The 14,760-nt window shown below is 38.1% G+C and overlaps 1 protein-coding gene across 1 annotated transcript; it reads right to left on the minus strand.

Annotated features, from left to right (window-relative positions):
- Positions 1–263: 263 nt before the first annotated feature.
- Positions 264–13,116, minus strand: mbtps2 (membrane-bound transcription factor peptidase, site 2). The gene is made up of 9 exons (XM_079661418.1): positions 12,925–13,116; positions 12,179–12,282; positions 11,354–11,481; positions 7,824–7,942; positions 7,124–7,304; positions 5,156–5,262; positions 4,439–4,637; positions 3,659–3,734; positions 264–1,221 (listed from the first exon to the last, which is right to left on the minus strand). The coding sequence occupies exons 1-9, from the start codon at positions 13,099–13,101 to the stop codon at positions 999–1,001; spliced, it is 1,314 nt and encodes a 437-aa protein (XP_079517544.1). The 5' UTR covers positions 13,102–13,116; the 3' UTR covers positions 264–998.
- Between the last annotated feature and the right edge of the window lie 1,644 nt (positions 13,117–14,760).

Consider the following 14,760-nt stretch of genomic DNA (forward strand, 5'->3'; position numbering starts at 1 on the left):
CTGAAGACTGCTTTTAACAACAAGTAATCAGTTAAAGATAATTGACTTGATTATTTTTTATGACTTCTAAATATTTGTTTCCAAGATGAGACAAATTCCTAAATAAAATTAGCTATACCCAATTATATTTTCATATAGTGCCTTCAATTGTTGCACCCTCAGGGTGTCAAGTTTCTAAATAATACTACAAAGCGTTTTCCAAAATCCTGCAATCTAGAGAAGTAAAAGGATAAATGGATTGAATTGCAACACTCTAAAATGACTTAAATAAAAGGAGCCTTTTATTCCACAATTGTGACAAATCATATTCAAATTCATTTTCGTCAATGCCAGAGGGACAGAGCAAATTCTTTGGGGATTTGAAACATGTTGGAAATCACAAAACATTGTTGCAATTACACACCTGTGAGGAGCTAAATGAAATGAAATACTGTCACATGAATAATAGGTAGTACATTATTTCCACTAATGATGTGTAATAGACATTCAAACCGCCATGCATTTGCCAATAAGTGTAAGGCTTTTTTAAACTATACCCTTGTTTTTGCTTCTCTCCTCATGGACACATCTCTGCAGCACGTTGAGGTCGAACAGTGAGTTAAGAGGAACGTATGGCATTTTGGAATCAAACCTTTTCATAACCAGGACAGTTTTCTCCTCATACTTCAAAGACAACACAGACATTAACATTTGGACAGATTGTGCAGTGTTTGTAAACGGTCACATCGGACAGTGCATTCTTTATTTGTATATATGTGCTTTATGATTATATGGCGCCAAAAAGGTGAATAAAAGTTGGTTATTGTTTTCCCTGTTGGTCCAGTAAAGCAGATGTTCTGCTCAACAGTGTCCTGAAATTGGGCAGCACTGATGGGTAATGCAGTCTGTTCACAGCTTAATGGTCCACACGTGTCAAAAACATCATGAGAGAACAACTCAGTCCACATGGGGATTCATTCATTTAGTGTTTTGCCTTCCAGTGCGGCTCACCACTGTGGCTACCGTGCAGTGACCATCCACAGGCCCAGTGCCACGTTGGCTGCTAGCAGGGCGCTGCCTGCCAGCAGAAGGAAGAAACCAATCAGCTCACGCCTTTGACGGTCCGTTACCACAGTAACCAGCGTGGCCTCCAGCAGTGCATTCAGCATCCACTGACCGTCGAGAGCAAAGCACGGAACGGAGTTTACGACTGCTAAAGCTCCAGAGAGGGACACTACGTATCTGAGAGGCAAGAGGGTTAAGGACAATATTACAGTATTACGTTTGTAACCTTGGAAACACACATCACAGGCACAAAAAACGAATATTTCCTCAAGGTCTATTAGGTCAATAATTTCGTATCATTTTCATTAGAGGATAAAGTATGCATATGTGGTTTTGTTGAGATCATAATATCATTGTAGGACTTAAAATCTCACAAAATGTACCTTTTGTGAGATTATTTACCACTGATGTTAAAGTCAATGCTTTCTTTCATGCATACACTTTGCTGAGTCACAGGGTGTTTCTAGAAATATCTTAAAAAGGAAGAAAAACACAAACAGCATCTCAAGTCATTGTTACCATTTATTATATTTTATAAAATTATATAATAATTATAATATAATAATATTCTAGAAAGTAATGTTTAAGTTCTAGAATGTTACCATTTAAAAATACTTTTAAAACAATAAAATGTTAAAATGATAGAATGTTAAGATTATACAAATAGAATATTAAAGTGATGAAATAATACAATACTTAAAATTAAGACTATTTAGTTTAAGTATCTACAATGTTACATTACCGTATATAATTATTAAGTGTTACAATATTGGAATGTAATGTTTAAGTTATGAACCGCTATCATTTAACATATACATTTAAGAATCTACCATATAACAATTGTAGAATGTTCCAATTTTAGAATATTGAGATTATACTACGACAATGTTAAAGTTCTAAAATACAATTCTAGAATTGTAATACTTAGTTCTACAATATTAACATTGAAAAAATGTGGTTAAAGAACTACAATGTAACAGTTCTAGAATGTTAAGCTAAAGTACAAGAATATTACCATTACAATATTTGCTAAAATTCTAAAATATTACAATTCTAGAATGTTGAATTTAGGGTCAGGAATGTAACTATTAAAATATTTGTTAATATTCTACAATTTGACAATTCTGGAATGTTAATACTTCAGAACATTTTAATTATTGCAATGTAAGATTCTAATTCTAGAATGTAGCGATTATGACATAATACAGGTCTAGAATTATACAATTCTAGAATGTTAATTTTAAGTTAAAGAATGTTACCGTTTAAAATATAAATGTAGGATTCTAGAAAGTTACAGTTCGAGAATGTTAACATTAATATAAAAATTATACAGTTCTAGTATGTTACAATTTTAGAATGTAAAAGTTTCTAATATTTTAATATTTAAAATATTTAGTTAAAAATATACAATGTTATACAATTCAATAATGTTAAAGGGGACCTATCATGCAAATTACACTTTTGTACGTCTTTTATACATGAATATGTGTCCCTGGTGTGTCAGGGAACTCATCAAGTGTCAGAAAACACAACCCTTTCTCTTTTCCTCCATACCCAAATCTCTAAAAACGGGGCTGCAACCGATCTGATACAGACTGATCCAGATTTGAAATTGTTCCGACGTCAGAAACAGGGAGCTCCGCCTATATGGGCAACTCTCCACCAATCAGGGGAATGAGAGGTTGCGTGGCATGGTAACAGCATGGTAACATGACGCTTGTGCCTCGCCCCCTCAGCCCTTGTGAAGAGAGGGCTGGAATAGAGCAAAAATATGCATGATCTGTTTGGTATTTTGAAAAAAAAACTTCACAGACACATTTTATATAGGTGTGGCCCTACAATATATTATTCAAATATAGCATGATAGGTCCACTTTAAGTTTAGGTTATAGCATGATACCATTGAAAATATTTAGTACAAATTGTACATTTTACAATTTTAGAATGTTAAGACTGTATTTCTAGAATGTAACAACTGTTAAATAATTAAAATAATAAAGACAGAATATTAAAATTTGAACTTCCAAGCTTCCCATATGTCCATAGGCACTGAGCTTGTTTACAGAAAAACTGCAGCAGATGTGAGCCATTTAAAGTGGCTTTAAAGCAAGACTGTGACACCTAAAGAACAAATCACTAATAAATCCTTTTATAATCAACAACCAGAATGTATAGGAAATTAAACGTACCTAAAGGTCACCTCCTTATACTTAGGGGTTTTGCTGCTATAGCCTTATTTGGTTTTGTGTAGTAGCTTATGTTAGATCACTTAAGATCTTAATTTGGTGTTTTTGAATGAGCATTCCATCAAGATACAATGGAAAAAGTGCATTATAAAAACAGTAGTAACTGACACAAACACAATGTTATAAGAACTGTCCAGAGCTTTGCAATAAGGTTTACGGTCATGTGTAGCAGTCATTAGGTCTATATAAAAATCATTAGATGTCAAAAGCTTTGAACTTTTATTTACAATAAAGCGCAATGCTCTATACAAATTGATGAATAAAATGCTTCATGCTTTAGACAGAAAAGACAGACCTTTCTATTAAGCAAACCAACACCTTATATAGCCATAATCTCACTCCATCTTTCCTTAAATCAGAAAAGGATACTTGCAGAAGGTTTCCAAGAAGACAGGCAGATCCAGGTGGAGGAAACCAAACCGAGGGACAAAGTTGGTCAGACTCACTAGAAAAGACAAAGCACAAGGAGGTGTTACATTCACACGGTGTGGTTGACTTTATAATCGCAGAAAGATCACAGGTTTGATCCAATCATCACATCTGTCTGAAACTGTTAGAGAAGTGCTGATTCTGGATCAGTCGGTTAAAAAAAAAAAAAGAATTAGAGAAAAAAGGAAAGGGAGCTTTTGGAGAATTCTTCCCACATACAGCGAAATGCTGCAGTGATTAAACGCCATATCATGTTCCAAACCACATTAAGGATTATTTCTGAAACAGTATGGAGCTCAAATGTTTTTTCTCTGATGGGTTTTCCACAAGGTGAGTACCTTTTTATATCCTGCTTTTTTAGACATACTCTCTCCAGTACAGCGTTAGCTCTGAGTGTTGGCGATGCTTGCTAATGTAAACACAGACCACATTACTTCCAAAATACATTGCGCATTGTTTCTGATAGTGACGTTTCTGATAGGGCCGTGGGTCTAAAGCCAGCCCACATCTTGGATATTACGTCATATCGGCAGCAAAACTGGATCTGCTCCGTTGTACCCCCGTTTTTAGAGATTTGGGTACGGAGTGAAAGAGAGAGGGTTTCGTTTTAGGACACTTTGTGAGTTCTCTGACACACTGACTGATATTTATGTATTAAAGACATCAAAAAGTGCATTTTGCAGGATAGGAGACCTTTAAAATAAACACACTGTAACTTACCAGCATACTGCAGGTGTGGTGGATACCCCACAAACAGCATGTGTGTGTTGGGTGGGTGTGTGACACGGATGAAGCGAGTCTGGTTCTCCAGAGAGGGGGTCACGCAGATGCTGGCGACTTCGGTGTGTGCGGTGCAGTCTTCGGCGGTACGACACACTTGCGTCCCCGTCACCATCTTTCGCACCGGCATGCAGGCGTACTGCAGTCACAGGATTACAGAAGAATACCAAATATAAATATGTGCAAGTTAAGTATATAAGTAAATGTAATTATAGGAGAAGTCAGTCAGGATTAACAGCTGTTGTTGGCTTTCTTGTTTTTCATTGCTGGTACATACACTTCATCCCTTTGTCTCTAGACAATGTATGTACTATCTTCCTTTCTTTTTTACATATCTTTATTCATGATAAACCTTTATAATGTTGCTCTTATGAAGCGTATTTATGAGGGCTTGTCCTGTAAAATTAGGTCATGGGCAAACAAAATATGTCAAATTATCCAGCCAGTATGTGCACTATGATTCAAAATGCAAGTAAATTAAAAGGAATCTATTAAAAATGACACTGTAGTATACAAATTATATTGGTATTGTTTAATAATATAATGGTAAAAATCGTTTTTGTGTATACTCTTATTGTTTTGTTTTTTTGTACATTAAACTAACATGGCTAAAAGTGGAATGGAAATAGAAGTAAGTGAATCATGTGTGTATGTCACCTCTCTCTCTTTGCTGTTCTTGCCCTGTGGTTTCATGTAGGAGAAGCAGAGATCTGTCAGGCTGTTGTTGCTGCAGCAGTCAAACGTTCCATCCAAACGCTTAAAGGCTAGAACAAAAAAGGGGGGGAAAAAATAAATGAAGAACAGAGACTGCTTGATTATACTTTTAACAGAAGATGGATGTCACACTGTTTTTCTGATTCTTAGTTGATGAATCTACTAGCACAAGACAATTAGACCTGGACAGAGTATCACACACTACATGACAACAGTGATTATCCTGTTGACTCCTCACACATCATTAGGGACTGACTGCGTACTCACACAAACTAATGTGCAAATTAAAATAGTGAGCAGCTAAATCCATTGGTAAGACAGCAGTAACATAAACATTATCAAAAAACAGGGAAGTAGATTTACAAGTTAAATATAGCCTCAGAAAGGATTTAGGTTTAGCACTTGCTGTAGTAAAGGTTTTTATGACGGAACGTTGAAGGGACAGTGTGAAATGCTGCATTTATTAAAGCCCTTGATTAAAAGGAATGGAAGAATGGAATTGAGAGTGATTTACTTTTACGATTAAACCGCAATTATTATGTTTGATGAATTTTTTGATTTATACAATGTTTATATTTGGCATTCTGGCTGGGAAATTACTGAAATGGTAATCCATGATCAAAACAGTTGTAGATTAATAATCCATGGATTGACTAATCAATTTATCAATAAAGTTTTAGGTTCAATTATGGCACTATCAAAAGACATTTTTGCAATTTCTTGCTAAAATATGACCTCTAATGTGTGCCACTTGAAATGATTAAGGCCACAAAGAAACAACAGGAGCTCTGATTGGCCAGCTGTTGATCTCTGACCTCACACATGACTTCAGCTAACAGCTGGCCAATCACAGCTCCCGCTGCTGCTCTGTGGGTTTGATCCGGTTTGACCTTGTTACATTATTATTCAGTACACTGTGATATTTTCTAACTACAAAAATGATACATGTTTAGGCAGGAGACAAATTATCTGAGCATGACAGTGTCCATAGGATAGTATTGAAATAATAAAAAATATTGTTAAATCACTAAATGAATCACAGTTTTGAGGGGCTTAAGAAGCTAATACGTATGTTAGGGATGTGGTCCTTGGGCGTGAAAAGTTGAAGAAGGAATGCTGATTAACATATTTTTAAACAAAAAAAACCCAACTTTCAACATCAAACTTGGTAAGCTTGCAGTCAATTGAAAAGTAGAGAAATACTGAAAAACCTCGTAGAGGTGTAACAATAACTCATTAGGAAGTTGTCGATTTAGAATTTCACGTGCAATTTTGGGGGATTTCTTACCTTTTCGGATGCTGTACAAACTCCTCTCTACATATTTAATTTGATAAACTTCATATTTAGTCAGTACCATATAAAGATGAAACGACCTTGGGATGTCATGGCAGCGAAATTGCCCAATTTGGCACAACACAGGAAGTTCTTTTAACTCCAATAGATGTTAATTCCAGAAGCACTGCGCCTCCTCTTCATTGAGTTAAGCACTTTGGTAAAACCTTTTGCCCCTTTTCCACAAAACCAGTTCCAGTTTTAGCTCTGTGCTTGTGCTTTTCTAGTTCCGAACCGGTTCTTCTTTCTAGCCTCAGTTGTGTTTCCACTGCCCAGAGCCCGACTGGAGCTGCGTCATGACATCACCGTTTACGTTGCGGATTTTCTCCCCAACGCCACTCACAACAACAACAATTGGGTTGTTGTGCTCAGCGCTTTTGCTTGGTACAACTTGTATTTGCCGTACTTGCCATGAACTCTTATTGCTCAGGTTAATCTCGCCCCCCTCCGACGTAAGCGTGAAGTATTGGTTCTTGGTTCCGGCACCAAAAACCGCTTAATCAGGCTCTAGCCCAGATCCGGCCCTGGAACCGGTTTGGTGGAAAAGGGTTATTTGGGTGCAGAAACAGCACACTCACCTCTTCCATGGGCCCAGCTGGGCTGCAGGCTGCTGCTCGGGACACAGTATCCAGTCTGTTGGGAGTGAGAGAGGTGAGACAGGCAGCTGCTCCAGTCCTCCACCCCCTTGACTGGGCAGTCCTCCAGCCCGACCACTATGTCCCCAACTGACAGACCTCGGGGACCATCCGCTGCAGCGCCCTGGTTGAAAGACACAGCCAGATATCACATTTGGTTCAAATGGAGAAGGGTAAAAAAGAAGTACCGGTAGATGGACGTTTTTATGTCCTGCAATACTCGGAAAAACTATGTGGAGAAGGGATTGACCAATACACTTTCCTTTGCCAACTAATGCCAATGAATGCTTGAGCAATACCAACCAAATATCTCCTGCTAGTATGGCTGTGTGAATTACTGACTGAATGGATCTGCAAGGGGCAATGATTTAAAAAGTAATTAACCCTAACGCCCCGCCAATTCCACCCACATAAATAACAGCTATTAATTACTGGAACATTGGAAAACATGCTACAGAGCAGTGACTTAGTGCTGACAAACAGTAGTGATTATTATAGATGGTTGCACAAAGACCAATCTGATATATAATGTTACTTAAGGAGTAAATGCAAAGGAGACTCACTAGGTTACATTTGTTGTCAACAAGAGGCCAAAAAAAATAATAAAACGTTTAATAACGCAATAAAAACCGGCTGCACTGACCTGGACGACCTCACTGACCAGCGCCCCCCCACCGGTGGAATACACGGGAAACAGGAAAATGGGCAACAGGAAGAGGAAGGCTAATGCTGTCAAACAGAGGACAAAGTTGTGCCACACTCCTAGAAAGAAAAACAGAAACATTTGTACTTTTACATATATTTACAGTTACTAAAAAATAGTCCTGAAATCCCCTTAAGTCGGAGGGGCATGCAAAGGATTTTTACTTCTCAAATCAGAATCAGAATTACAAACAGGTTTATTACCAGGTAGGTGAATTTGACTTTGTGTTGTGGTGCATACATACAAATAAAACCAAAATTAAAACACAGATAGGAAACTATTTGAAGGAAACTATAATAACATATAAATATATATATATATATATAGTACAATATAGCAGTAGCATCTAAATATGTGCAGTAATGAAAAACTAAATGTATTATCATATAACCTGTAAATATAACCCTAAAAATGCAATCAAAATAACCTTCCAAAAGATTGAGTTGAATGAAAAGTCACCCTCACACCACAGTTGTAACTATAGTCCTGTTTACATGTTCTGCACATATTTTGACTGGAGGATGTCGTGGCAAAACAGTGACCGCTGCTCACTAAAAATAGCCGTCTATACCATCTTAATTACATATGAAGACGCATTCAGTGTCCCAAAGCCGCTTGAGGAAATGTCTCATTGCTTGATGAGGTCAAGACACAACGTTTAGGCAAAGCCATCAATCAAACATGAAGGCAGCAGCATGACGCAACCGGCTACACAAAGTCAGGAGAAAATTAATAGCTGAAGATAGCTTTAGAAAATGCCTTTCTCTTGGGAAAAAAAGATCCCAGCATGTTTTAAAAGTCACGCCTAAAGGCTGCGTCTATGTTTTCTATATTGATTTCATACAGTAAACAAACTATTAAAGTTGCATCACCTATCTCTACAGGAATACAAAATACACATGCTAAAGGAGAACCCCCTGAGGGCAGATAGAGCTCCGCTGTGAAGATAGAGAGAGAGAGAAAAATAAACTCAGCAATGCTGTTATGTCACCACTCCCCCCCCCTTTGTCATTCTCTGGTATGACTTGATAGGAAGTCTCAGTTTTATGCCTGCAGTCACCACTCAAGTTATATTCTTGTCACATAAATAAAAGAAAAGTCTGGAGGAAATGTGTATCTAGTAAAAGATACAGATGATTTTAGAATAGCTCTTCGCTGCCCTCTAAAGCAGGGGTGGGCAAACGTTTTGGCTCGGGGGCCACTATGATTTTTAAATTTGACAGACGGGCCGGGCCAGTAGCAGATCGGTAAAAAAATATGTAGCTGTCCACTCCTCATTAAACACTCGGCACTCAATGTTAACTTTTCTTTTCTTCCACTCATTGTTACAGATGCAGGTTCAAAGGTGAATTAGGTTCAAAGGTGAATTATTGCGTCATCGTTTGCGTCATCACCGTTTACGTGCCTTCTTATGACCCACACGGCGTTTTACGTCGCTGATTTTCTCCGCAACACCGCTCACAACAACATCAATAGAGGACTGCGTCGGGTAGTTTTTAATTATACGAAGCCAGATTAAATTAAAGAACTACTTCTCCAATCTTACACCTTTCTCCAGAGTGATGTGGTGTATTGTTTATTAATGTGGTTCAGCTGCATTACCGCCCGCTGCAGCGCTTCTCGTCCACCGGAGTTTATTCTCCCGTTAACTCGCGGCAGCGGCCGCTGTAAAGTTTTCATTGTCTGACTGTCACACAAGCAGCTGATAAATATCCCCCATCCCCATAAGTGAATGTGTTTTAGTCTGAAAGCTGTTTGGCATCACAACGCTGTTATGAAAGTTTCTCTGGCATTCTCCAGGTGATTTTAGCATAGCAACCGAAGCTAATCAAATTGACTACTTGCTGTTATCATATTTTGGCATAAGCCGTTTTCTACACGCATATTTTACCGGCGTAGTTTTCGTTATGATTTTACTTATGATGGCCACATGTAGCCCATGTATTTATTCCCTCCGATAGTTGCAATAATACAAAACAAAAGGAAAACGTCTGCCTCTTCACAATGGTCAATAACAGTGAACGGATGGTCATTAAAGTAAGGTAAAATAAACAGAATCGCACTAAGCCTGGTTAGTGTTGCCTGACTTTATATAAAAAAAATTATAAGTGTGTGGTCGCGTTATAGTCACTTTGCTCAGCGCTACCGCTTGTTACAACTTGTATTCGCCGACCTTGCCGGGTTGCAGAGTGGGGCCAGCTGAGAGAAAAGACCAGACTCCAGCAAAGGTAAATTGTGTCTAGAGTGCGCCATCTAGTGGGATCAACTGAAATGTCGGGTATTGCAGGAAAAAGGCAAAATGAATGCGGTCTTTACTATAATTTGGACAATTTTGTACCAATATTCGGCGGGCCGGATTCAAAAGCCCAACGGGCCGTATATGGCCCGCGGGCCTTAGTTTGCCCATGCCTGCTCTAAAGGCTTGTAAGCAGCATAGAGGAAGTAGCATATGATTAACAAATCATCTTGACATCCATGCTGATTTTTTTGCAGGAATACCACTGATGTTTTGTGACAAATAAAATGACAAGGAGCATTGAGGATATCAGGAGTGAAGTGATGAGTATGCTATTAAGAAGCAATTATTTGTATTCCACACAACTCTTAACTGATGTTCATGAACATTTGTACTATCATTGTAGGTATAAACCTAATATGCATGTGTAAAATAATAAATATAAACAGTGATTAATTCATTTTTTGATATCCCAATGTGGACTAGTGCATCAAAATTCAAATCGCAGTTAGCTTTCGCCTAGAGATGGTTTTCTACATACCTAATAAAAAAAACATGATGATGAAACCATGATCATTTTCTGGGGGGGGGGGGTTTCCAGTTATAATAAAATTACTATTTCAACTTGATCATTCCCTCTAGTGTCAGGAATCACATCACAATTGTAATATCAGTTAAAATAATTAGAAGTAGTTTTTTGCCAGATTGTGCACCCCTATAAAAACCCTCATAAGTTATAAGCAACAGCACAACTGACAGAAATCAGAAGAAAGGTTAGCTGAAAAAAATGAACCATCCCTTTTTTTTCTTTGTTCTTTTATCAGATTGTTGAATAAACTTGACATAATATTGTTTTAGCAATAATTTAAATCATACGAGCCTATTTCTGCTGCTTTGAAGTGTACTGTATCCTTTTCAAAGCTTGCAATATTCTTCTTGGCCAGACTGCATTGAAAAATAATCAGCCTTTCACTATTTAGTCTTATCCATGCGTGAATAACTGCCAACTCCGCCAATCAATTCAAATCTAATTTCCTTATTTGCAGAGCGGAATGATGAGTTGATGTGAAGTAGCTGCTCAGAACTTACTTACCTCAGAGCAACCTTCACTTACAGAAATGAAAATTAAACTAAATGCCTGTAATAATTATGATTATTACAGGCATTTATAGCTGGCAAAATAACTTCCTCCGCCATAAGGAATGATCAAAACATTAAATGTGTGGAGTCTTACCGGCACAGAAGATGCGGAGTTGCTGAACAGGCGATATGATGTTGAGGTGCGTTGTGAAGAGGTCCACAAACGCACCGGGATAAACGACAAACACAAAAATGCCGAAGCCGTTTACTCGCACTTGCTCCCTAGAAAAAATATGACACATTAAAACAGTTCCAGAAGGGAAGGAGCATCAAAAGGCATTGAAAACATATTTGTTTTAACAACTGCTATTTATGTAGGGTGGGATCCAAAATGAACAAACTATCTTCTGCCAAGGTTAGAGCAGTATTGGTTATTTCACAATATAAACTATTCTATGTTACTTGTTGCCTATTCTTATTCTTATTATTGTTAAATACAAAACTAGTAAAAGCCATCTTTTAATGGGCAACACTATTTGATCAGATGCTAAAGTGCTCATAATGAAACACAAATATTTGGACAAGTTCAGTGAGTATTAATTGAATAAATTCATTTATTCAATTAATTTAACATCAACCTTTTTCTATCTAATGTCTATTGGATTTCGTTTACCGGTTGACATGGTAACATATTGTATCTGTACAAAGAAAAATGCATGTGCATGAATAAAAAAACTGAATTTCAATAAAAGGCCCTTCTTAATTATGTTAGGGAGGTGTGTGTGTGTATGTGTATGTGTATGTGTGTGTGTGTGTGTGTGTGTGTGTGTGTGTGTGTGTGTGTGTGTGTGTGTGTGTGTGTGTGTGTGTGTGTGTGTGTGTGTGTGTGTGTGTGTGTGTGTGTGTGTGTGTGTGTGTGTGTGTGTGTGTGTGTGTGTGTGTGTGTGTGTGTGTGTGTGTGTGTGTGTGTGTGTTTTACCTCAACGCTGCCACAGCGTGGCCAAGCTCATGTATGACTCCGCTGAGCAGCAGGGCCATGAAGAAGTAGGCCAGCTGACTGGTGGGCAGATTGATACCGGGGACCTAGAGACACAGGCAGGAGAAAAGAAACACACAATTATGACGCCTACGCCAGTCTCCTCCGAGTGAATCATTGTTTTTCCTCTTTGATGCTAAGCAAAGTTCAAAATGATTTGAATCCCCTTTTAGGAGGATATTTGATTAAACTATGATATGTAACATACTGTATCTAGGCTGCACATTTGTAAAATAAACACAAGGTTCTTAATACCAAGATGTATTCAAATCTTTCTTCCAACTCTTTTTTGTTCTTAAAATGTAATGTTTCAAGTTGTGCTGATGCTGTGGTTTTCTGTGTGGTCTGCATTTTTCTTCTCCCCCTGGCAGTGCGCTGCATTAACTCCAGGCTGAGTACTCGTTTATAAATTGCCAACTAATAGCTTCTCATGAATACAGAGGTCCACTGGGGGCTGTGCTCACATTAATGCATGGCTGTTTGAAATGAAATAAAAATGAACATGAGAAATGTGCTAAATAAGAGCCCTTGTCATAATTGGGGGCATTCTTCACACTATCTTTTTAAAATCAAAGGCTTTGTAGGAACTTTCAAGGCCATTTAACGCTCTGAGCTGCAGTTCATCTCCAGTTAGACCCTGTAGCATGAACATAGATCCACACTGCTTTACAGGTTCAGTCTGTACATACCACCACCTGCAGGGTCTGCTGATTCCCCATCCGGGGGTTATCTGAGGTCATCTGAGCAAGGGTCTGCTGCAGCGTCCTGATCAGCAGCACCACTGATCCCACCATGGCCACTACACCAAATACCAGACCACTGTTGAACCTAGGAGGAATATAAAAGATGGAATAGTGCTCAATCATTATGATTTGGTCAAACTGTGTGACCCTATACTGTACATAAATGACTAAATTAAAGCTCGCACAGAGACAGAGGCACAGTATAATATCAGGATTTTGGAAGACTGGCCCACTTGTCCCCTGATGAGAAAAGATGAACCAGAATCATCACTGCAGTACTTCAGCAGACATTATGTTGAGTGATAGGTATAGCTGAACACTATGTTATGAGTGAAAATGAAAGCTTTTAGCAGTTTTGAAAGGTAAAGGCTGAGCCACCCCTAAGTAAAACGTCATTGGTGCGAAATGTGTTAGTTTCTGAAACTTATAACCTTTTTTATTAAAAGGACTCTATTTACCCTGGAAAGCCTGATGAGGACACTTCATTAATTATATGGGAAACTATCTATTTGTTGAGTACATTTTTTCATCATAAGCACCAACCGGAGGATATATGATTGGTGAGAAGATGAAGACACCAGTGCCTTTTCTAAAGAGTTAATTGAGCAGTGTTAGAACGACCAAATACCTAATCACCTACTGTACTATGTGTATACTATTTAGCATATTTTTTATAAAATATGTTTAGTTTGTATCTGAGTTTGCTAAATTATATTCGTTGCATATTGTATGTTGCTAGAGCTTCTTGACCTCTCCTGTTAGATTTTTTTAACTTTCTGTTTGAATTCTATTTGTATATTTGTGTAATAAAAAATATTATCTGTGTTATACTGAATCAATAATTTAAAAATTGCGTAAAGGGGGACATATCATGCTATATTTGCACAATATATTGTAGGGCCATACCTATATAAATAAAAAAAAATTCAAAATACCAAACAGATCCTGCATTTTAGCCATGCCTCATTTCGCTCCATTTGCTCTTTTCCAGCCCTGTTTTTGCAAGGGCTGATTCTGTGACGTAGCTTTAATGCAAATGAGCTGCAGCTGACCACGCCCCCCTGCAGGAGAGGGGAGCATGCTCTGATCAGCTGCTGGGCTGTCAGAAGAGGGGGAGGAAAAGAGAGGGTCCGTCCTCCGTGTTTTTATTCTTATATATGATTATATAGAGTCGTTATTCATTCATTTTAAAGCTCAATAAATAACAAAGAAGGCCTTTGACCGGCACTTTTCTAATTTTGTCCGGAAGATTTAAAACTTTAACGGACATGTAGACCGGCGAAGCAGGAGCAAACGCTTGCCTCGGGGAGGGAGAAAAAGAGCCACAGCAGAGAATAAACAGAAGGGCAACCATGGCAACAATGTAAGGCAGCGTTTCCCCTACCATTGCCTTGGCGGGGCGCTGCGCCCTGACAACGGAGCCCCGCGCCCTGCCTGAAATTCAAGGTGTTATTTTTCATTTTTCATTTAAATTTAATTTTTTTATTATTTTAAAAAGAAAAAAAAAAATATATATATATAGCACCAAATTGTAACTGAAGTAATCTATCTACGGTCACTTTTCACATTGAACATGAGCTCTTTTATTAAATAAACTAAACGCCTATGTTATTTATCCAATGTGCATGTTTCAGTGTCCACAGCCTTGCGTATTCACATTCTCCCTCCGCTCTGTTTATCAACAGACGGGAATGCACACACTCACAATCAGAGACAAGAGCAGAGGAAAGGAGGAGAACAACAGCTCTGCTGTCTGCCCATGTGTGTGTCCCCCCCCAGTTT

This window comes from Notothenia rossii, assembly GCF_949606895.1.
Source record: "Notothenia rossii genome assembly, chromosome: 12".
Classification (NCBI taxonomy): domain Eukaryota; kingdom Metazoa; phylum Chordata; class Actinopteri; order Perciformes; family Nototheniidae; genus Notothenia; species Notothenia rossii.